The following is a 24,373-nucleotide window of genomic DNA, read 5'->3' on the forward strand; positions in this document are numbered from 1 at the left end:
GAGCAATATTTGAAGAAATCAGATTTCTTGTCAGAAAGGTTGCAAAAATTTATTGTGGATTCAATATCGTTTATTTTGTCTCACAATTATTTTTTCTTTGACAACACTTATTATTTACAGACACTTGGGACGGCCATGGGGATGAGGTTTGCGCCCAGCTTCGCCAACCTATACATGGGCGCCTTTGAAGACGCCCATGTGTGGGGGCGGGACTTGGGTGCGGACCTCGTCTTCTATAGCCGTTACATAGATGATTTGTTTTTTATTTTGGACGGGATTACTCACAATACACGAATTTCACTTCATTTCTTAACAATAACGCGTTTAATTTACAGTTCACAGGCACAGTGGACAGGAAGTCCGTTTCCTTTCTCGATATTTCCATTTCCATATTGGAAGATAACATAGTAAACAAGACTTTTAGGAAGGAAGTGGATAATTATAACTTCCTCCATTTTGACAGCATGCATTTCAAACCCTGGATGGAGAACATCCCATTAGGACAATTGCGCCGACTGCGGCGGAATTGTAGTAACCAGGAGGATTTCAATACACAAGCTCTCGAACTCACAAGTGCACTTAGAGATAGAGGTTACCCCTTAGATCTAATTAATTCCGCTTTGGAAAAAGTTAATAAACTTGATCGGGCCCAGCTTCTCAGCTATATAGTTGGGAACACATCATTTAGAGAAGATTTACCACATTTCTTTTCTAAATATAATAGTGCCTCTGGGAAAATAAAAAAGGTCTTGATCAATAATTTCCCCATTCTATTGACGGACAAGATTCTCAAACCAGTTATTGGTCATTCTCCTTCCATTATTTTCAAAAAATCAGAGAACTTGACACAACATCTTGCTCCTAGTCTTTTCATTGATAAGAGAACTGTGGACAATAAGATGCAAAGTCCATCGGTCTCCTGGCTCACAAGTAAACCTAATGGTTGTTATAGATGTGGTGCAGGGAACTGCACCACATGTCCTTATATTCAGAACAATTTACACATTTTTGAATCTACTCTGAGAGAGGAATTTGTGATAAATTCATTTATCAATTGTAACAGTGAATACACCATTTATATGCTAGTATGCCCTTGTGGGCTCCAATACATAGGGAGAACGATACGAAAGCTCAAAGTTCGCTTTTTAGAACATAGACGCAACATTATAAAGGGCTTTTTGAATCATGGAGTCTCGAAGCATTTCTCATACTTTCATAATAGAGATCCTAAAGGTTTAAAGTTAATAGGCATTGAGACAATCAACCCCACTCGTAGAGGGGGAGACAGATTTGGCGGGCTTTGCCGCAGGGAGAATTTCTGGATACACAGATTGAGGACACTGATTCCTGGTGGCCTCAACGAGTGTATCGAGATTGACCGGTGACGTGATCTTATGAACATCACTTTTTTCTTCCTTCTCCTTTTAATTTACGTTTTCCAAATTCAGCATTCATAGATATAATTTGTAGTAGCGTTTCCCCCATCTCTTTCAGAATATTGGAATCCTCTAATTCATAATACTGGGGTATTCCATATAGTAGCCCCTGTTATTATAATAATATATTGTGGAGAATCCACAGTATAATCTATTTGTTGTCAGGTAAACAAATGATGGAAAGGGTTTTTAACCCTATCATCATGGTTTCTCTGACGTCCTAAGTGGATGCTGGGGACTCCGTCAGGACCATGGGGAATAGCGGCTCCGCAGGAGACAGGGCACAAAAGTAAAAGCTTTAGGATCAGGTGGTGTGCACTGGCTCCTCCCCCTATGACCTTCCTCCAAGCCTCAGTTAGGTTTTTGTGCCCGGCCGAGAAGGGTGCAATCTAGGTGGCTCTCCTAAAGAGCTGCTTAGAGTAAAAGTTTTGTTAGGTTTTTTATTTTCAGTGAGTCCTGCTGGCAACAGGCTCACTGCAACGAGGGACTTAGGGGAGAAGAAGTGAACTCACCTGCGTGCAGGATGGATTGGCTTCTTAGGCTACTGGACACTAGCTCCAGAGGGACGATCACAGGTACAGCCTGGATGGGTCACCGGAGCCGCGCCGCCGACCCCCTTGCAGATGCTGAAGAGAGAAGAGGTCCAGAAATCGGCGGCTGAAGACTTCTCAGTCTTCATGAGGTAGCGCACAGCACTGCAGCTGTGCGCCATTGCTCTCAGCACACTTCACACCAACGGTCACTGAGGGTGCAGGGCGCTTGGGGGGGCGCCCTGGGCAGCAATGAAAGTACCCATGCTGGCTAAAAATACATCACATATAGCCCCTGGGGCTATATGGATGTATTTAACCCCTGCCAGGTTGTCAGAAAAACGGGAGAAGAAGCCCGCCGAAAAGGGGGCGGGGCCTATTCTCCTCAGCACACAGCGCCATTTTCCTACACAGCTCCGCTGCTAGGAAGGCTCCCAGGCTCTCCCCTGCACTGCACTACAGAAACAGGGTTAAAACAGAGAGGGGTGGCACTTATTTGGCGATATTATTATATATTAAGATGCTATAAGGGAAAACACTTATATAAGGTTGTCCCTGTATAATATAGCGTATTGGTGTGTGCTGGCAAACTCTCCCTCTGTCTCCCCAAAGGGCTAGTGGGGTCCTGTCCTCTATCAGAGCATTCCCTGTGTGTGTGCTGTGTGTCGGTACGTGTGTGTCGACATGTATGAGGACGATGTTGGTGAGGAGGCGGAGCAATTGCCTGTAATGGTGATGTCACTCTCTAGGGAGTCGACACCAGAATGGATGGCTTATTTAGGGAATTACGTGATAATGTCAACACGCTGCAAGGTCGGTTGACGACATGAGACGGCCGGCAAACCAATTAGTACCTGTCCAGGCGTCTCAAACACCGTCAGGGGCTTTAAAACGCCCATTTACCTCAGTCGGTCGACACAGACACGGACACTGACTCCAGTGTCGACGGTGAAGAAACAAACGTATTTTCCATTTGGGCCACACGTTACATGTTAAGGGCAATGAAGGAGGTGTTACATATTTCTGATACTACAAGTACCACAAAAGAGGGTATTATGTGGGGTGTGAAAAAACTACCTGTAGTTTTTCCTGAATCAGATAAATTAAATGAAGTGTGTGATGATGCGTGGGTTTCCCCCGATAGAAAATTATTGGCGTTATACCCTTTCCCGCCAGAAGTTAGGGCGCGTTGGGAAACACCCCTTAGGGTGGATAAGGCGCTCACACGCTTATCAAAACAAGTGGCGTTACCGTCTCCAGATACGGCCGCCCTCAAGGAGCCAGCTGATAGGAGGCTGGAAAATATCCTAAAAAGTATATACACACATACTGGTGTTATACTGCGACCAGCGATCGCCTCAGCCTGGATGTGCAGCGCTGGGGTGGGTTGGTCGGATTCCCTGACTGAAAATATTGATACCCTTGACAGGGACAGTATTTTATTGACTATAGAGCATTTAAAGGATGCATTTCTATATATGCGAGATGCACAGAGGGATATTTGCACTCTGGCATCAAGAGTAAGTGCGATGTCCATATCTGCCAGAAGATGTTTATGGACACGACAGTGGTCATGTGATGCAGATTCCAAACGGCACATGGAAGTATTGCCGTATAAAGGGGAGGAGTTATTTGGGGTCGGTCCATCGGACCTGGTGGCCACGGCAACAGCTGGAAAATCCACCTTTTTTACCCCAAGTCACATCTCAGCAGAAAAAGACACCGTCTTTTTAGCCTCAGTCCTTTCGTCCCCATAAGGGCAAGCAGGCAAAAGGCCAGTCATATCTGCCCAGGGATAGAGGAAAGGGAAGAAGACTGCAGCAGGCAGCCCATTCCCAGGAACAGAAGCCCTCCACCGCTTTTGCCAAGTCCTCAGCATGACGCTGGGGCCGTACAAGCGGACTCAGGTGCGGTGGGGGGTCGTCTCAAGAGTTTCAGCGCGCAGTGGGCTCACTCGCAAGTGGACCCCTGGATCCTACAAGTAGTATCCCAGGGGTACAGATTGGAAATTCGAGACGTCTCCCCCTCGCAGGTTCCTGAAGTCTGCTTTACCAACGTCTCCCTCCGACAGGGAGGCAGTATTGAAAACAATTCACAAGCTGTATTCCCAGCAGGTGATAATCAAAGTACCCCTCCTACAACAAGGAAAGGGGTATTATTCCACACTATATTGTGGTACTGAAGCCAGACGGCTCGGTGAGACCTATTCTAAATCTGAAATATTTGAACACTTACATACAAAGGTTCAAATCAAGATGGAGTCACTCAGAGCAGTGATAGCGAACCAGGACCTCCATGTCCCAATTTGCCCTTCTCACCAAGGGTACCTCAGGTTCGTGGTACAAAACTGTCACTATCAGTTTCAGACGCTGCCGTTTGGATTGTCCACGGCACCCCGGGTCTTTACCAAGGTAATGGCCGAAATGATGATTCTTCTTCAAAGAAAAGGCGTCTTAATTATCCCTTACTTGGACGATCTCCTGATAAGGGCAAGGTCCAGAGAACAGTTGGAGGTCGGAGTAGCACTATCTCAAGTAGTTCTACGACAGCACGGGTGGATTCTAAATATTCCAAAATCGCAGCTGTCTCCGACGACACGTCTGCTGTTCCTAGGGATGATTCTGGACACAGTCCAGAAAAAGGTGTTTCTCCCGGAGGAGAAAGCCAGGGAGTTATCCGAGCTAGTCAGGAACCTCCTAAAACCAGGAAAAGTGTCAGTGCATCATTGCACAAGGGTCCTGGGAAAAATGGTGGCTTCTTACGAAGCGATTCCATTCGGCAGATTTCACGCAAGAACTTTTCAGTGGGATCTGCTGGAAAAATGGTCCGGATCGCATCTTCAGATGCATCAGCGGATAACCCTGTCTCCAAGGACAAGGGTGTCTCTTCTGTGGTGGCTGCAGAGTGCTCATCTACTAAAGGGCCACAGATTCGGCATTCAGGACTGGGTCCTGGTGACCACGGATGCCAGCCTGAAAGGCTGGGGAGCAGTCACACAAGGAAAAAATTTCCAGGGAGTGTGATCAAGTCTGGAGACTTCTCTCCACATAAATATACTGGAGCTAAGAGCAATTTACAATGCTCTAAGCTTAGCAAGACCTCTGCTTCAAGGTCAGCCGGTATTGATCCAGTGGGACAACATCACGGCAGTCGCCCACGTAAACAGACAGGGCGGCACAAGAAGCAGGAGGGCAATGGCAGAAACTGCAAGGATTCTTCGCTGGGCGGAAAATCATGTGATAGCACTGTCAGCAGTGTTCATTCCGGGAGTGGACAACTGGGAAGCAGACTTCCTCAGCACGACCTCCACCCGGGAGAGTGGGGACTTCATCGGGAAGTCTTCCACATGATTGTGAACCGTTGGGAAAGACCAAAGGTGGACATGATGGCGTCCCGCCTGAACAAAAAACTGGACAGGTATTGCGCCAGGTCAAGAGACCCTCAGGCAATAGCTGTGGACGTTCTGGTAACACCGTGGGTGTACCAGTCGGTGTATGTGTTCCCTCCTCTGCTTCTCATACCTAAGGTACTGAGAATTATAAGACGTAGAGGAGTAAGAACTATACTCGTGGCTCCGGATTGGCCAAGAAGGACTTGGTACCCGGAACTTCAAGAGATGCTCACAGAGGACTCAGGGCCTCTGCCGCTAAGAAGGGACTTGCTTCAGCAAGTACCATGTCTGTTCCAAGACTTACCGCGGCTGCGTTTGACGGCATGGCGGTTGAACGCCGGATCCTAAGGGAAAAAGGCATTCCGGAAGAGGTCATTCCTACCCTGGTCAAAGCCAGGAAGGAGGTGACCGCACAACATTATCACCACATGTGGCGAAAATATGTTGCGTGGTGTGAGGCCAGGAAGGCCCCACGAAGAAATTTCAACTCGGTCGATTCCTGCATTTCCTGAAAACAGGAGTGTCTATGGGCCTCAAATTGGGGTCCATTAAGGTTCAAATTTCGGCCCTGTCGATTTTCTTCCAGAAAGAATTGGCTTCAGTTCCTGAAGTCCAGAAGTTTGTCAAGGGAGTACTGCATATACAACCCCCTTTTGTGCCTCCAGTGGCACTGTGGGATCTCAACGTAGTTCTGGGATTCCTCAAATCACATTGGTTTAAACCGCTCAAATCTGTGGATTTGAAATATCTCACATGGAAAGTGACCATGATGTTGGCCCTGGCCTCGGCCAGGCGAGTGTCAGAATTGGCGGCTTTGTCTCACAAAAGCCCATATCTGATTGTCCATTCGGACAGGGCAGAGCTGCGGACTCGTCCCCAGTTTCTCCCTAAGGTGGTGTCAGCGTTTCACCTGAACCAGCTTATTGTGGTACCTGCGGCTACTAGGGACTTGGAGGACTCCAAGTTGCTAGATGTTGTCAGGGCCCTGAAAATATAGGTTTCCAGGACGGCTGGAGTCAGGAAAACTGACTTGCTGTTATCCTGTATGCACCCAACAAACTGGGTGCTCTTGCTTCTAAGCAGACGATTGCTAGTTGGATGTGTAGTACAATTCAGCTTGCACATTCTGTGGCAGGCCTGCCACAGCCAAAATATGTAAATGCCCATTCCACAAGGAAGGTGGTCTCATCTTGGGCGGCTGCCCGAGGGGTCTCGGCTTTACAACTTTGCCGAGCTGCTACTTGGTCAGGGGCACACCCTGGCTGAGGAGGACCTGGAGTTCTCTCACTCGGTGCTGCAGAGTCATCCGCACTCTCCCGCCCGTTTGGGAGCTTTGGTATAATCCCCATGGTCCTGACGGAGTCCCCAGCATCCACTTAGGACGTCAGAGAAAATAAGAATTTACTTACCGATAATTCTATTTCTCGTAGTCCGTAGTGGATGCTGGGCGCCCTTCCCAAGTGCGGATTGTCTGCAATACTTGTACATAGTTATTGTTACAAAAATCGGGTTATTATTGTTGTGAGCCATCTTTTCAGAGGCTCCGCTGTTATCATGCTGTTAACTGGGTTCAGATCACAGGTTGTACAGTGTGATTGGTGTGGCTGGTATGAGTCTTACCCGGGATTCAAAATCCTTCCTTATTGTGTACGCTCGTCCGGGCACAGTATCCTAACTGAGGCTTGGAGGAGGGTCATAGGGGGAGGAGCCAGTGCACACCACCTGATCCTAAAGCTTTTACTTTTGTGCCCTGTCTCCTGCGGAGCCGCTATTCCCCATGGTCCTGACGGAGTCCCCAGCATCCACTACGGACTACGAGAAATAGAATTATCGGTAAGTAAATTCTTATTTTTTAGTGGCTACATTCTTGATATGCGCATATGTTTCCAGGGGTCTCTGTGATATTTTTCAGAGTCCTATTTTGGGCCCTTTCTAGTAGCACTAGATTTAGGAGGAAGGTTATCATTATTATTATTATTATTTTTATGTTTTCCATGTTTACTTTATTATTATTATTGAATTGTATTCTATAACATTATTCCACCAGTTATTAACCAATAATGGTTTGTTATATATATATGTTTTAGACATATTATTATTTTTTTCTCGATATGTATTCTGCAAACAACTGCTATTGATATATTCTTGATAAATTGTCTCCTATATATACATATATTTTATCATTTTGGATTCTCCATTATATACAAAAGTCTCCAGCTTTTACAAAAGTCTCCAACATCTTCAGTATATACAAACGTCTTCAGTACTTACATTGTGGATTGACAATTAAGGTTGGGAATGGTATTGCAATATACATATATCATTTCCATCTTTTCTGTCTATAATAGTTTATTTATGTATTTATTTGTTAGCTCCGCCATTGCTCTTTAGTACATTTTATTTTATTTTATTCTATCTAATGATCTCTGAAGTATGTATGTGTGAATGGATAATTCCACCTTTTTTATTATAAACATTCTTATTATGATTTTTTACATAATCACTATTCAAACAACCAAAGATGTCATGTATAAGTGTCTGTGCAATAATTGGTGCATCATCAAATTGATTAATTACATATGTGTAGGCTCGATTGGAAGCCCTTTAAATAACACACACTTTGGAAACAGGAGTCATCTTTGAAAAAGTCACGGGTCACGTGACGAAACGCGTCAGGACTCCTCCCCTTTTTCTCACTGAACACCTGCATACTCCAGGACACAGCTACTCTGCTTGAAATTCACCGTCAACAGCGGCAAGCAGCCACTATCTAACACGGTACCAAGCCGTGAGCTCTGTGCGGCAATTGCGACCGGCCTCAACATCCTCCATCCCGCTGACTACCGGCGGACGGTGCACGTCCAAGTAGTCTAGGAAGAGATTTCCAATACAGCCGGTTCTCTGTGGCAGTTTTCATCCAACAGCCTCACACCTGCCTTCCCTACCAATTTACACAGCATTTATTGGGTGAAGCATCTGCAGGTTAATTGAGCTCAATTCAGCTGTGTTTTATATATCCAGACACGCCACGTACCCTCCAGCTCCACACTTTACTGGGCAAGTTCTGGACTCACCCGGGGACGCTCGGGTTCACCAGCCCACATGGAGAGGTAATTTCTTTCACACACAACCCACATATGCCGATTATCCGCATTGAAGTTGCACATTTCAAACGTGCAGTAACTGTGTCTCATTTAGGAATCACATTCAGCAGCTGTGGCAACAGTGTTTCCCAAGGATTGTAACATATTGTTACATTTGAACTTTCAATCAGCCAGTTCAGTGAAGTTCTATCATTATAACAATTACTGCAACAGCTTAGATAATTCATGTGTTTTTAAATTTATGCATGTGGTAAATCAGAAAGCTACGATTAATATTACCTATGAATTGTCTTTATTAAATGGTATTTTTATTAGATCATTGTGAATATTAAATACATATATTTTTTACAAATTCATTTGACTCTTTGGTTGTTATAGAACCTGTGAAATTATGGTGTTCGGATTTCATGAGCGCTTCTATTAATTTCTCTAGCTGGTTATGTTGATAGGAGTATCGCACAACTCCTTATAGCGGCGAACGTGCTCCTTACACTATCAGTTCCAGGTTCGTTTTATTTAGATTGATCAGTTAATAATTGTTAAACACAGGCGCAGCAAAAGATTTCTTCTCTTATACACTCACCTGTCCAGTTTTCTGCATGAGACTCAGACTTATCCAATCTCTTACTGATATGATTCACACTATCACGTAATTCTTTCACCCATTCAGGCTCGTGGTGTGCCGGCAGCACCACCACATTACAACTCTGTGTCCCTAAAATGTCTCCCTATGGGGAAGAGCTCCCTGCCTCAGACATGTCACACACGTGCACAACCACACTACAGACACTCCGGGACTTATAGGGGACAGACCCACAGTAAAATCTTTCAGAAGGACACAGATAGGATTTGCCAGTTCACAACCCAGCGCCAGTGATAAATATTCTGTGAAACACAAAATGCCCACAGACCTGTAACGCTTTTATAATGATAATTTCACACTATAGCACCAAATTACACCGTGCCCCCCTGTTTTGCACACTGATACTTGGTTCAGAAGTGGAGGACCAGCGTTCTTCTCTGCAGCTTGGTAGGAGAGAAAATGGTGCTGAGCAGTGTGCTGGCTGCCTAAGGAGGAAGCCCCGCTCCCGTAATGGTGCGTTTTCCCTCAGATCTTTCAATACTAATATTTATACTGGTGGGGGTAGGACTGTGCCTCAGCAACTTATGTCCCTGTATCTGCCAGTTTTGAGTAGGTTTCATGCTGCCCAGGGCGCCCCCCCCCCCCACGCCCTGCACCCTGCTGTGCCTGTGTTACCGGGTAGCATGGCGCGCAGCGTTCCCGCCCACTGCGCGGTACCTTTCAGCCATCACGATGAAGATCCTTCTTCTTATACACTCACCTGTCTTCTGACTTCTGGCTCTGTAAGGGGGGTGATGGCGGGCTGTGGGAGCACATAGCCGCAGCTAGCGTTCAGTACCCTTCAGGAGCTAATGTCCTGTCAGCCAGAAGCAGAGCCATGGAACTATTCAGGAAGTTGGTTCCTACTTCTGCCCCCTAAGTCCCACGAAGCAGGGAGACTGTTGCCAGCAACCTCCCTGAAAATAAAAAACCTAACATAAAGTCTTTCAGAGAAACTCAGTAGAGCTCCCCTGGAGTGCATCCAGTCTGCCTGGGCACATTTTCTAAACTGAGGTCTGGAGGAGGGGCATAGAGGGAGGAGTCAGTTCACACCCTTGAAAAGTCTTAAAGTGCCCATGTCTCCTGCAGAACCATCTATACCCTATGGTACTGAAGTGGACCCCAGCATCCTCTAGGACGTATGAGAAGTGTTGCTGTTGCGATCAGGTCTGAATTAGGCCCATTGTCCCTTTACAATTCCCATATTATTCTGTTAACACGGTATCTGGTCCCTAGGTCGACCACACTTAGGTCGACAATGTCTAGGTCGACAGTAAGTAGGCTGACATGGTTTCTAGGTCGACATGGTCTCTGTCAACTTGACAGAAGGTTGACATGAGTATTTCACTTATTTCATTTTTTTAACTTTTTCATGGTTTACGATCCACGTTGACTACAATTGGGGATGGTAACCTCAGTGGCGTCACAAGGCGGGTGCGGGGGGTGCGGCCCGCACCCGGGTGTGACGCCTGGAGGAGGGTGACACCAAATGTCAGCTCCTCCGCACTGACAGGAACCAGGTGCTGCAGTGAGAAAGTCTCCTACAGCACCCGGATCCTGTCACAGAAGAGGAGCCGACAGCGGACGGAGACTGGCTCTGGGGGAAGCCCAGCGCACGCCCCCAGACTGACTATTCCGGGATCCCCACAAAGCCACGCCCCCTACATACAAGGCCACGCCCCTTTTTTGCCGCGATCGTGGCAGGAGATCAGGGGTGCGCACCGGATGTCACCACACCTGGTGACGCCTCTGGGTAACCTGTCGACCTAGAAACCATGTCGACCTACTTACTGTTGACCAATAGTGGTCAACCTAGACACTGTCGACCTTATGATCCACACCCGTTAACACATCTAGGATGCAGTTACAAGCATAGTATTAGCTTCTGTACCTCCCTGGCCATCTGCTACCACCCTGCTCTTACAACAGTCAGGTGGGAGGGTGTCACCCTTAAAGGGCGGGGCCAATAGTATGGGCGGAGCAAATTAATAACTCGAGTGGGCGGGTTTTACATACAGCCCCGCCTGCCGGCTGAGACTCTGTTGAGCGTTCCCCAGGCAGCACGTCACGTGAGACGTCACAAAGGAATGTCGCCAGGATGCCGTTGTTTTTTTTTTTTTCCCCTTTCCAGAACAACTTTATTAAACGTTTACAATAAACATTCCTCTTGACTACAATCTGTAATTCTGCGTAGCCACAGCCCCATAGCGACCGCTGCTGTGACAGGAGCGCGCAGGTCACTTTACCGCAGTCTGACCGAGTATCTCCGTTTACTAAATCTCCCGTGACGCAAATTAATGTGGCGGCAGCGGCGCCGCAGAGTCAGTCAGCTCAGCCGGTGAGCGGGTGACGGGAAATGAGACAAGTTGCAAGCATCGAACGCAGGAGCAGCGTCTCTACTTCCTCCCCCACGTGACGTCAGCGGCCCCGCCCCAGCTCCTCCTCCTCGTGGCGAGCGCGCGCAGGGCGGGGGAGTGCGGCGGCTCGCGCGGTCGTTGTGGTGTCGCAGCCGGTAACGGGGAGAGCGAGACAGAGACAGCCGCCATGGCGGAGAGCGCCGGCCTGGATAATCACCGCATCAAGAGCTTCAAGAACAAGGGCAGAGATGTAGAGGTGGGTGTGATGGAGCCGGTCTCTCCTCTGCGACAGCCTCCCCCTGTGCTGCTAGCCCCTCCACTCTCCAACATGGTGGCCTCTGTGCTATAAGTGCTGTGCCGGGAATCGCTCCGTCCTGCCGGTAGCCGCAGCTTTATGCCGGGACAGATTGCTCTCCCGGAGATTAGAGCCTTGTGCCAGAGCTCATACTGGGATTAGAGCGGCGTTCCGGTGATCAGTCATGTGCCGTAGCTAACAGGGGGTCAGCGTGGTGTCACCGGGGCCCAGGGTGGGATGAGTGTAGTGCTAGCAAGGCCCTAGGGTTTGATGAGTGTGGTGTCACCGGGGCCGTGGAAGGGATGAGGGCATGTGTCATTGGGGCCCAGGCGGGGATGAGTGTGGTGTCATTGGGGCTCAGGCGGGGATTAGCAGGATGACTGCGGGGCCCAGGAGGTGATGAGAGTGGTATTATTATAGCTCAGGATGGGATCAGCGCGGTGTCACACAGGGGCCCAGTCAAGGATGTATGGTGGTCTGGATGCCCAGAAAGAGATCAGCATGGTGTTACCAGGGCCCAGGCGGAGAAGAGAGTGGTGGCATCGGTTGGGGGCCCAGGTGGGGGTGAGACTAGTGGCCTTGGGATCAAGGCAGGTATGAGTGTAGTGTCATGGGGCCTAAGAGGGGATAGCATGGTATCTGTGGGGCCCAGGAGATGAGTGGTGTCATAGCTCAGGATGGGAACAGCGCATGTGTCACACCGGGGGCCCGGGACGGGATCAGCGCAGGGTTGCACAGGGGCCCAGTCCAGGATGTGTAATGGTCTGGATGCTCAGAAGGAGATCAGCATGGTGTTACTGAGGCTCATCAGGGGATGTGTGGTGTCACCGGTTGGGGGTGAGAGAGATGTGTGCCCCAGGTGGGGATGAGGTAAGGCTGTCACCCAAGGGCCCAGGTGGGTATCATTACAGGAAGGATTAGTCTTGTACTGATGGGCAGACTGGTATCATAGTAAATGAGGTCAGGATGTGATCATGTTGGATTTTAAAAAGAGGATGCCAGATTCTATACCAACTATGCTGTACCACAATGAATCATGGGAATGGAGGCTGAAGGTGGTGTGTTCCATGTTCTGCATAGGGGTGTCGAACTGCGGTAGTGAAAGTATAGAGGGCGGTGAATTCATTTGGGGTGTAGGAACAGCAGCTTAGATGATGACAGCATATATTTTTATCAAAGTACTATGTATGATCATCTGTAACATGTCACATACTTGAGTGTGACTAACCACCACTTTCGTTTGAACTTTCCTATAGAGGCAGTCATTGCTCTGCAGTGCATGTCCATCACAGAGGATAAAGGTGGATTTGTGGAAGTGCCAATGAATCCACCTTTCCTTAGATGGCAGTAGGGAATGCAGTTTCTCCACCTGATCCTGACTGCTTCTCTCCAATATTTTTACGTGCTGGAGTCACATGGAGTCCAGCTATAAAGGTTACACAGCCCAGACAGGGAGACTCCACTTATGTGTCAGCCAGGATGCACATCTCCTAATTTCAGATTTGCATGCTGATCTTTTTGGTCTGTAGAGACCTATGTATTACATGGTGCCAAGATAATACTGTATTTATCCTTTGTATTGTCACTATACAACACACGTGGCTTATCTTTTGAGTCACTGCAGTGTATCTGCTATAATGCAGTCCGCTTTGGGTTCTAGCTGATGCCTTGTCACATTTGACGTTTGTTGTAATTTAATGCAACTTTGTTTATTGTAACTGAAGTAACATTTTTCTTTAAACTAAAAACAAATGAACCACTTTATAATATATTCCCTATTGCGTGTATAAAATGCTTATTTTCTTTTAGGAAGTCAAAAACACAAAACACTGCTTTCACGTTGCGGATTATGTAAGCAAGATGCTTGTACACATTCGCTGCCTTCAGAATAGTGCTGTAGCGTGGTTGAGTTTATATTCTAGTTCAGGCAATATTGTTCTTGTACTTTAATTGTATCCACTTTATGGCAGCATATTAAGTAGACCTATTATAAATCTTGGGTGCCAGGGAAAGGTTTACTCCCTGGACTTAATTAAAACAAAAAAGTAAAACATTTCTTTGCCCTGCACTGCGGGCATATGGCAGATACTTGCTGTCAATGAAAGGTTTAAAAACATTTCTTTTCCAGCCATTTTTTTCACTTCAATTATTTCAGTTGTTTTTATGCATGGATTTTCCTTCCATTTGTTTTCCATGTTCTTACCAGCATGAGTGAAAACAATAGATGACAGATGCGCAGGGCTCTTGTAGAGAGACAGTGGACCTGCACAAAACACTTACATTGTGTTCAGGTATTTTGTTTCGACAGAATATTGACAATCTGAATTTTTATAAGAGGAAGCAGTCACATATATTTGTTAGAAAGCAGAGAAGTGAAAGTGGCTGTAAGCTCACGTCAAAATTATTATAATGTGTAATAACAAAAAAATGAAGCACTTAATCAGTATGGGGACTTCCTCCTGGTGGATCAGAGGCAGTATCTGAATAAAGGAAGAAAAGGTAAATTCCAGTTTCGTAATTAAATCTATATATAGTGCAAAGTACCTGTCCATCAAATAGCAAATAAATTAGAACTTATATTGTCAAATTGTTTACGGTTCTTAGATAAAGATTTAACTAGATTTAGTACCAAGCAGCTATATCAGATGAAGGGTGGAGATTCTGTTCCATTCCAAAATGGCATATCGCAACTAGCAACATAGAGGTGCGCAGGAAAGTTTGAGATAATTATCATCTGTGATAGGCTGAAATGTGTACAGTCCAGCAGCACATTGTTAACTGAATCACAACCCATGGCGGGGATTCAATTAGTCCCGATAATTGTTTTGGCAAAAACAGTTATAGAATCCATGACTAGTTCATCCCGACAAGCAGGATGCCAGCGGTCACAAGACCTGCGCCGGAATCCTGAACGTAAGTATGCAAGGGAGGGTTAGGCTCTTGTGGGATTAGGGTTAGTTTAGTTGCTTGCACCTGTCGGGATATTGGCAGTCTGGATGTTGGTGTCTCTGGTATTCTGACCCCTTGCATCTTCACTACTGGTATCCCATACCCAACGGGCAATTTATTGGGGATTTTTCTGCTGAGCCCACTGAGCTCCTGAAAAAAAAAATCCCTGCTAAATGCTGCCTGCGGCCGCCTTGGGACTAATTGGTTAGCACCGGTGAGGGGGTCAATTAACCCGCTGTAAATAACCATGGCTAATTTAATTCCCCCCATAGTGTGGTCTATTTAGAACTACCCACAAAAGTTTTACATTTAATAGAAATAAAACCAGCAAGGTGTAGTGCACCAAGTATTGGAGTCTATTCTGCAATGACAGGTCTTTCTCATGATCTAGTCACAGTTCCCATTCCTCCATAAATCTGGTGGAGAGTTCCTTAGAAAATAGGCCTACATCTAAAACAGCTTGTAAGACTTCATCAGTGGATATAAGTCCAATAGAGTTTTATGTGGGGTTTATACAGTGTACAAAGTACATGCTAAAAAGGAAATCAGTTGTATGCGATGTGCCATTCTGAAAGGCATGTTGTTCCCGCAGGCATCGCAGGTTTTCCCTCACCTCTTTATGGGATGTGAGGGAAAAGTTCCAATATCGGCCCTGCTTTATATGGCTGATGTGTGCGTTCATGTGCTAGCTTGACCGTATTTTTATCCATAAATACAAAATTGTTCCCTAACTACAGAATATTTCCAATTCCAACTGACAAGCGTTCCAGAAGCACGCAGGGTTCATTTTGTTTTTTTATTATTTAAACTACTATGACAGGCCTGGCAAATCTGTGGCACTCCAGCTGTTGTAAAACTACAAGCATGTCCTGTCACAGTTTTGCTTTTAGGGAATGGCTGTTAAAACTGTGGCAGGACATGCTGAGATGTGTAGTTTCACAATAGCTGGAGTGCCACTGGCCTGTAGTACAGCATGGTTGTTGTAATCTGTGACAGTGCTGTTAAATTTTAAACAGGGTAGGTAAAAAAAAATTAACATAAAATCATAATCCATGCTTCAGTACAAGTGACTTAAAAGCTCAGTTTGTCATCCATGCACAAGCATAGGTAGCCTTAAAACCTGGACAGGTAAGGTGCCTTGTGAGGACAGAGTTTGGGAATCCCTGTGTTATGCTGGGCATATACTATACAGTTATCTAACCGTTCCGTTTAATATCAGTGGATTGGCCAGCTAATTGTACAGTGTATGCGCACAGCCGCTCCATAAATATCGATCGGTGGGATACAAAATTTATGGTGTCTACACACGGAGCGATTTTACCTATGAGCGATTTTGGCTGAGTGATTTACCTTGAACTGGCAGTAGGCAATTTTTACTAACTCGTTTAAATAGGGCGATGCTTTTTATTTTCCAGCAGCATAGTCAAAACTGACTTGCCTGCACAGTCTATTTTGCATAGCGATAGCGACCTGGTAGGGACGCGCATCGCTATCGCTTGCTGTGTGCACACGGAGCTATATGTACTAATTTTCTTACCAATTTTGACTATATAGTCAAAATCGCTACGCCATATCGCCCCGTGTGTACACACCTTTAGAATTTCAATTCGGCAGCATCAGACAGCGACTGACAGCCAGACATTTCCCCTGTTCCTTCACAGCGGAGGAATTTGGAAGTGTCTCCTCCCCAGAGAACCCATCCCAGTTATCGTGTGGCTATACACTGTGAGAGATCTCATAGTGTATGCCCATGATATCTGATGGGTGTGAGGCTGTCGGATAAAATCCCTTGTTGGTCCGACAGGACTTTTATCTGACTGTGTATGGACAGCTTTAGTAGATAATTGTTTGGCTGATTATCCATTATTAATTGACTACGATCACCAATGTATGCATCAATTAGCTGTTATAGTGAGCACTGTTGTAAATTGAATTGCAGTCTTTTTGCTGAATTTCAAGTATGGGCTTAATATGTATTGGTACTGTTTATGGTAAACTATGTTGCCCTTTTCTAATCCTCCCTGGTTCCTTTAAAAGATGATGCTGGCTTTTACATTTGATTAACTCCTGAACGCAACATTTTGTCCCACTAGAATATTTTGGAAAGCTTCATTCCTTGTCCGTTTCTGGTATTCAAATGTAGAAGCCAATTTCTACTTTTTTCCTAAATGCACATAGTTTATAGACCATATAAATTTGACCAAAGTCCTCCTTGAACTGGTAGATAGAAATATACTGTAAGGCAGCATAGTGGCAACTTTACGAGTAATTATGTTAACTCCATCTCTTAGAGCATTGTTCTCTTTTATATACTGCTGGTCTGTCCTCAATTAAATCTGATCATTTAGGGTATGATTGGAATGTACAAAGAACCATGTGTACATACTGTATGTATGTATATACAAATTTCAGAGAGAAAAATAACTGTTTGGACAACACTTTTTACTATAAGCCATTGCCTGGCAAATTAAAAAAAAAAAAATGGACTCCTAATGTCAAACTTTTCAGCGTTTTACACACAAATTGGAAAGGACTGAAGGTCAGTTGACAGTTATGCTGTTACTAGGGGGTTTTCACCTAAGATCATTTACAGGTGTCTATTGAGGGCAAGGCGCATACATCAGAACCAATATAACCAAAGAAGGAGTTACTATTATCAACCAGAATGATTACCAGCCATTATGGTACAAGGGCCACAAGAAAACGGTGAGAAAACATTGTCAATTCAAAGACGCTCTTTTATCTGTACTATACTTGCACCAATTTGAAACAATTGTTATTCAGGCCTATGGTGAACTATAAAGGCAAATCAATGTATGGGATGCATCACACACCCACATAATGGAAACAAAAATAAACACTGGCTCAAATATACCCTCCGTTATGTAATAATTCTTATGTCTGTGTGGCTTCTATTTACATCGCTAAGATATCGCTCTACTTCAGAAAGCATATAGCCAATCATAGGTCGTCTATTCGTCATGCTACAGTATGTCCTGTGGCCAAAGTGATGAGTCAATTTCTGGATACTAGACCTCTACATAGGCAAAGAGAGTGGACATTTGTAAGCGCAAGGTCACAGGTTTGTTCCAGCGTGAGTTACTGTGACTGTCTGCAGTGTGTCAGAGGGGTGTGGTTCATCAAATCGACAGTGTTTAGGTCGACCACTATAGGTCGACAGTCACTAGGTCGAGATGGATGGAAGGTCGACAGGGTTTCTAGGTCGACATGTGCTAGGTCGACAGGTCTAAAGGTCGACATGAGGATTTTTTTTTTTTTTTGGTGTCGTTTTCTTCGTAGAGTGACCGGGATCCCAAATTAGTGCACCGCGTCCCCTCGCATGGCTCGCTTCGCTCGCCATGCTTCGGGCATGGTGCCTTCGCTCCGCTACCGCTTCGCTCGGCACACTTAACGATCCACGTGGAGTACGATTGGAATGGTAAAGTATGAAAAAATTCAAAAAAAGAAAAAAAATGTGAAAAACTCATGTCGACCTAGAAACCTTCCATCCATGTCGACCTAGTGACTGTCGACCTATAGTGGTCGACCTAAACATTGTTGACCTAGACACTGTCGATCTTCAGACCGGATCCCGTGTCAGAGTGAACCACGTGCTGTTGCTATAGGAAGTGTGTAGGTGGTTGCCGTCTGCAGGTCCACACACATGTTGGTATTTAGAACTAATTGGCGTCTATTTAAACTGGCATGGGGGTTAGTATATGTTTATTCTATGATGATGTCTTGGTGAAAAAAAGGTATTGAACCGAAATGTCAGCTGTTCAACTAGATTTTGATATTGTTAAGTGGTAATATCTTCTTTTACTGCCGCTGAACTGATAAGTGTCCTCCTTGCTTGGATTATATGGATAGCTATTGTAATAGGAAAGAGTAATATAGGGATTTGAGCACAGTTAGGATGAGATACATTAGTGAAGCATTTACAATATTGAGACACCCGTTTTGGGTGTTTAAACCTAGATCATAAATGGAAAGCAGTATAAACAGTAAAAATAACTATTCTATGGTATATTAAGGTGAGCTGATTTATTTTAACTTACTTTTCTAGCTCTAGTATATGCTGTTGCACTTTACAGTTGGGATTATTGAGTAACAACCTCTCATTGATGCCCTTCAGTTAGGGAGTCGTTTGATGGTTTCCACCTCATAACTTTGCTTTAGTATTAGGTAAAAGCTCTGGTTTGGGATCTCTCCAATGTTACGGTAATGAGGCTTGAGTTGATATAAGGATATATGACCATTTGCACGTGTATGTGCTGGGAAAGCGAGTCTAGTGATGCGGTTGAAATTCTCCTGCCAGTAATGTCATGTGGATCACAATTGCACCAGCAAAGCGTAGATACTGTACACTTGACCAAGCTTTAATGGTCATACTGGGTAACCGATAACTTTTGAATTAACCTAATTAGCATTTGTCTGTTACTGCTTTTCAATATTTGGTAAGAATTCCAAGATATTGCTTCCCAGCTAGATTCCTTCAATGTAATCTGTAAATCTACATTATCTTTTAATTTTTAGTTATTTCTTCATATCTGCTTTGTTCTCTTACCTGTTCTTGCAAGCCCCATCCTTTGCAGTCTTGTACATGGCCACACAACAAAACTGTGCCAGCCAGGAGCTTGGTGCTGTTATATTGAATGTGATTCACAGTACATGCAGGATACCTGTTTGCTGGTATGCCACCTGTGGATTGGGGTTCCCAACTGTGGTCCCAGAATAGTTTTTTGTAGGGTGCCGTGTGCAATATATTTTGCAGTTACCACGTTTTTGGTGTCCCAGTACAAGACATTAACATTTGGATACCAATTGATAATACAGGTTGAGTATCCCTTATCCAAAATGCTTGGGATTAGAGGTATTTTGGATATCGGATTTTTCCGTATTTTGGAATAATTGCATACCATAATGAGATATCATGGTGATGGGACCTAAGTCTAAGCACAGAATGCATTTATGTCACATATACATCTTATACACACAGCCTGAGGGTAATTTTAGCCAATACTTTTTATAACTTTGTGCATTAAACAAAGTGTGTGCACATTCAAACAAATCATTTATGTTTCATATACACCTTATACACAAAGCCTGAAGGTCATTTAATACAATATTATTAATAACTTTGTGTATTAAACAAAGTTTGTGTACATTGAACCATCAAAAAACGAAGGTTTCACTATTTCACTCTCACTCAAAAAAGTCCGTATTTCGGAATATTTGGATATGGGATACTCAACCTGTAGTATGTTATGGAGGGATCAAAACCACAGTCAGTGGGCACTGTGTTTGGACCTTTTTAACTTTAGGCTACTGCAATATCATATTGCATAATCTTTTCAGGTCTCATGGCTTTAGGCGCTAAGTATGGAAACACACATTGTGACTCTGTAATGTTATATGCTGGGTGCTGGTGGTATGTTTACTACTAGTACACATCAGACACGTCTGTGTAATGTAAGTTATCTCTTGCTCTGCATATGCCAGGCCTGATTGAGCATAATGGGGAACATTTTGGAATAAGTATACTAATTTGTCTTAATTTCTCTTACGTCCTAGAGGATGCTGGGGACTCCAAAAGGACCATGGGGTATAGGCGGGATCCGCAGGAGCTTGGGCACACTAAAAGACTTAAGACTGGGTGTGAACTGGGTCCTCCCTCTATGCCCCTCCTCCAGACCTCAGTTAGACTTTGTGCCCAGGAGTGACTGGATGCACACTAGGGGAGCTCTACTGAGTTTCTCTAGAAAATACTTTTGTTAGGTTTTTTTATTTTCAGGGAGACCTGCTGGCTACAAGCTCCCTGCAGCGTGGGAGTGAGGGGAGAGAAGCAGACCTACTTCTGTGAGTTTCAAGGCTCTGCTTCTCGGCTACTGGACACCATTAGCTCCAGAGGGTTCGATCACTTGGTGCGCCTAGCTGCTTGTTCCCGGAGCCACGCCGTCACCTCCTCACAGAAGACAGAAGTCGGGTGAGTATGAGAAGATCAGAAGACTTCAGGACGGCAGAAGACTTCAGTGATGGATGGTACAGCACAGCGGTGAAGTTGTGCTCCATGCTCCCACACACATCACCAACGGTATTCACTGGGTGCAGGGCGCTGGGGGGGGGCGCACTGGGCAGCATGTTACTGGAGTCTTTTTTAGGGCAGCAGAATGATTGTGGGTGCCTCGGCACCCTTTACAGACCCCCGCCGGCATCTTTTACAATTTTGAAATTGGCGGGCCGAAGCGCGCCGGGAAGGGGGCGGAGCTTCGACCCGCAGCTCACGGGCGCCATTTTCCCTGCTGCACGCGGCTGACGGATAGACGCTGGTCGGACCTCCACGTTTTCCAAGTAACGGAGGGCTTGTTCTGAGGGGGGGCCGCAGTTTTGGTGCTTAATAGTGGTGTAGGCAGCGCTGGGTACATATATCGTTTTTGCGATATATGGGCGCTGGGGTGTGAGCTGGCATACTCCCTCTGTGTCCTCTATCTGGGCTTTTTTGGTAGGCCTGTCACCTAGCAGGGACCTTCTGTGTGTTGTGGTGTCGGTACTGCGTGTCGGCATGTCTGAGGCGGAAGCTTATTCACCGGAGGAGGTTATTGGGGGAGTGGATGCGGGGCTAGAATTGGGAATGTCGACGCAGCCGACACCTGATTTGCTAGCATTGCTCAGTACATTAAACTCGAATGTAACTTCCTTATCAAAGAAGTTAGATAAGTCTGAGGCGCAGACTCAGGTGTGGAAAAAGTCCATGGAAGAGGCTTTGTCTCAGGTTCAAACCCCATCTGGGTCGCAAAAGCGGCCATTTACTCAGGTGGTAGATACTGATACCGACACGGACTTTGATTCCGACGCCGATTTCACTGAGGCAGCGTTACATCCACGTTTGGTTAAGAGTATTCAGTACATGATTGTGGCTATAAAGGATGCTTTACACATTTCTGATGAACCTGCGGTTCAGGAAACAAGGATTTGCTTGTTCAAGGAGAATAAACCTGAGGTGAAATTTCCCCCCTCTCATGAAATGAATACTCTTTGTGAAAAGGCTTGGGAGTTGCCGAATAAGAAATGGCAGATTCCCAAGAGAATTTACATGGCGTATCCTTTCCCCTCTGACGACAGGGAAAAATGGGAGGCGTCTCCGACTGTTGACAAAGCTTTATCTCGTTTGTCTAAGAAAGTGGCACTTCCGTCTCCCGACACGGCAGCTCTCAAGGATCCGGCGGATCGCAAGCTGGAGACGTCTCTGAAGTCCATTTTCGCTAATTCGGGTGCATTACTCAGACCCGCTGTGGCGTCGTTATGGGTGAGTAGTGCTATTGCTAAATGGGCTGAGAATTTAGCTAATGATATGGATACTCTTGATAAAGATAATGTCCTTCTAACTCTTGGTTATATTAAGGACGCTGCAGATTACAAAAAAGATGCGGCGAGGGACGTCTGTCTCTTGGGTTCAAGAACCAGTGCCATGTCGATATCCGCCAGAAGGGCCCTGTGGATCCATCAATGGAATGCTGATGCCGACTCCAAGAGGGCTATGGAAGCGCTACCCTTCAAAGGTACTGTCTTGTTTGGGGACGGCTTGGCTGACTTGGTCTCGACCGCGGGTAAGTCCTCTTTTCTTCCTTATGTTCCCACACAACAGAAGAAGGCACCACATCAGCAAATGCAGTCCTTTTGTCACAATAAATACAGGCGTGGTAAAGGTTCGTCCTTCCTCGCTTCAAAAGGTAGAGGAAGGGGAAGGAAACCTTCTGCAGGTTCGGGCGCCCAGGTCCAAAAGTCCTCCCCTGCTGCTACCAAGTCCACCGCATGACGCTGGGGCTTCCCTGGGGGAGTCCGAACCGGTGGGGGGCCGTCTACAAAATTTCAGTCAGGTCTGGATTCAATCAGGCCTGGATCCTTGGGTACTAGAGATCGTGTCTCAGGGATACAAACTGGAGTTTCAGGAGTGGCCCCCTCACTGGTTCTTCATTTCGGCGTTACCAGTAGTTCTGCCGGACAGGGAGGTGGTGTTAGCAGCAATTCAAAAACTGTGTCTACAGAGGGTCATTATTCCCGTTCCCTCGTCGCAGCGGGGGGAGGAGTTTTACTTGAGCCTCTTTGTTGTGCCGAAACTGGACGGTTCGGTCAGACCAATTCTAAATCTAAAATCCCTCAATCCATACTTGAAAGTTTTCAAGTTCAAGATGGAGTCCCTTCGAGCTGTGATCTCCAGCCTAGAAGGGGGGGATTTTATGGCGTCGGTCGACATAAAGGATGCCTACTTACATGTCCCGATATATCCTCCGCATCAGGCTTTCCTCAGGTTTGCGATACAGGATGCTCATTACCAATTTCAGACGTTGCCGTTTGGGCTTTCCACGGCTCCGAGGATTTTCACCAAGGTCATGGCGGAAATGATGGTTCTTCTTCGCAAACAGGGGGTTTCAATTATCCCGTACTTGGACGACCTCCTGATAAAGGCGAGGTCCAAGGAACGATTGCTGAGAAGTGTGGAATTGTCTCTATCGGTTCTGCGACAACACGGATGGGTTCTCAATTTGCCGAAATCCCAGTTGACTCCGACCACTCGGCTTACGTTTCTGGGCATGGTTCTGGACACGGAGTTACAGAAGGTATTCCTTCCAGAAGAAAAGGCTCTGGAATTGCAGACGATGGTCAGAGAACTTCTGAAGCCATCGAGTGTGTCGATACATCATTGTACTCGGGTTCTGGGGAAGATGGTTGCGGCGTACGAAGCCATTCCATACGGCAGATTTCATGCCCGCGTGTTTCAGTGGGACTTGCTGAGCACATGGTCCGGGTCTCATCTACACATTCACCGGAAAATAAGTATCTCCCAGAGCCAGAATTTCGCTCCTGTGGTGGCTACAAGCTCAACACCTCCTGGGAGGACGCCGATTCGGTATACAGGAGTGGGTACTTCTGACAACAGATGCAAGTCTCCGGGGCTGGGGTGCAGTCACCCAAGGAAGAAATTTCCAGGGAAAATGGTCGATCCAGGAAGCCTGTCTCCACATAAATGTTCTAGAGTTAAGAGCCATTTACAACGGCCTGCTCCAAGCAAGAAGTCTTCTTCAGGGTCGACCGGTCCTGGTACAGTCAGACAACATCATAGCGGTGGCCCATATAAACCGGCAAGGCGGAACAAGGAGCAGAGCGGCAATGGCGGAAGCCACAAAGATACTTCGCTGGGCGGAACAACACGTCAGCGCACTGTCAGCAGTTTTCCTACCGGGGGTGGACAACTGGGAAGCGGATTTTCTCAGCAGACACAACCTCCATCCGTGAGAGTAAGCTCTGCACCAAGAGGTTTTTGCAGAGGTGACAAGACGCTGGAGAATTCCGTTAATAGACATGATGGCGTCTCGGCTCAACAAGAAGCTCCCAAGGTATTGTTCCACAGCAAGGGACCCACAAGCCACGGCGGTGGACGCCCTGGTGTCTCCGTGGGTGTTCCAGTCGGTGTATGTGTTCCCTCCTCTTCCTCTCATTCCAAAGGTACTGGGGATCATTCGTCGAGCAAAGGTTCAGGCGATTCTCGTCGTTCCAGACTGGCCAAGAAGGGCCTGGTATCTGGATCTTCAGGACTTACTGGTGGAAGATCCTTGGCCGCTTCCTCTAAGGGAGGATCTGTTGTTACAGGTTCCATGCGTGTTTCCGGACTTACCGCGGCTGCGTTTGAC

At 46.1% G+C, this 24,373-nt stretch overlaps 1 protein-coding gene across 1 annotated transcript in view; it reads left to right on the forward strand.

Moving 5' to 3' along the window:
• Positions 1-11,321: 11,321 nt before the first annotated feature.
• KPNA3 (karyopherin subunit alpha 3) overlaps positions 11,322-24,373 on the forward strand; it is a 193,697-nt gene continuing 180,645 nt past the window's right edge. Inside the window, exon 1 of the mRNA XM_063951971.1 lies at positions 11,322-11,696. Within this exon, the coding sequence (XP_063808041.1) occupies positions 11,628-11,696 (69 nt within the window). The 5' untranslated portion in view covers positions 11,322-11,627. The remainder of the gene's footprint in view (positions 11,697-24,373) is intronic.

The sequence above is a fragment of the Pseudophryne corroboree genome, chromosome 2 (assembly GCF_028390025.1).
Source record: "Pseudophryne corroboree isolate aPseCor3 chromosome 2, aPseCor3.hap2, whole genome shotgun sequence".
Taxonomy (NCBI): domain Eukaryota; kingdom Metazoa; phylum Chordata; class Amphibia; order Anura; family Myobatrachidae; genus Pseudophryne; species Pseudophryne corroboree.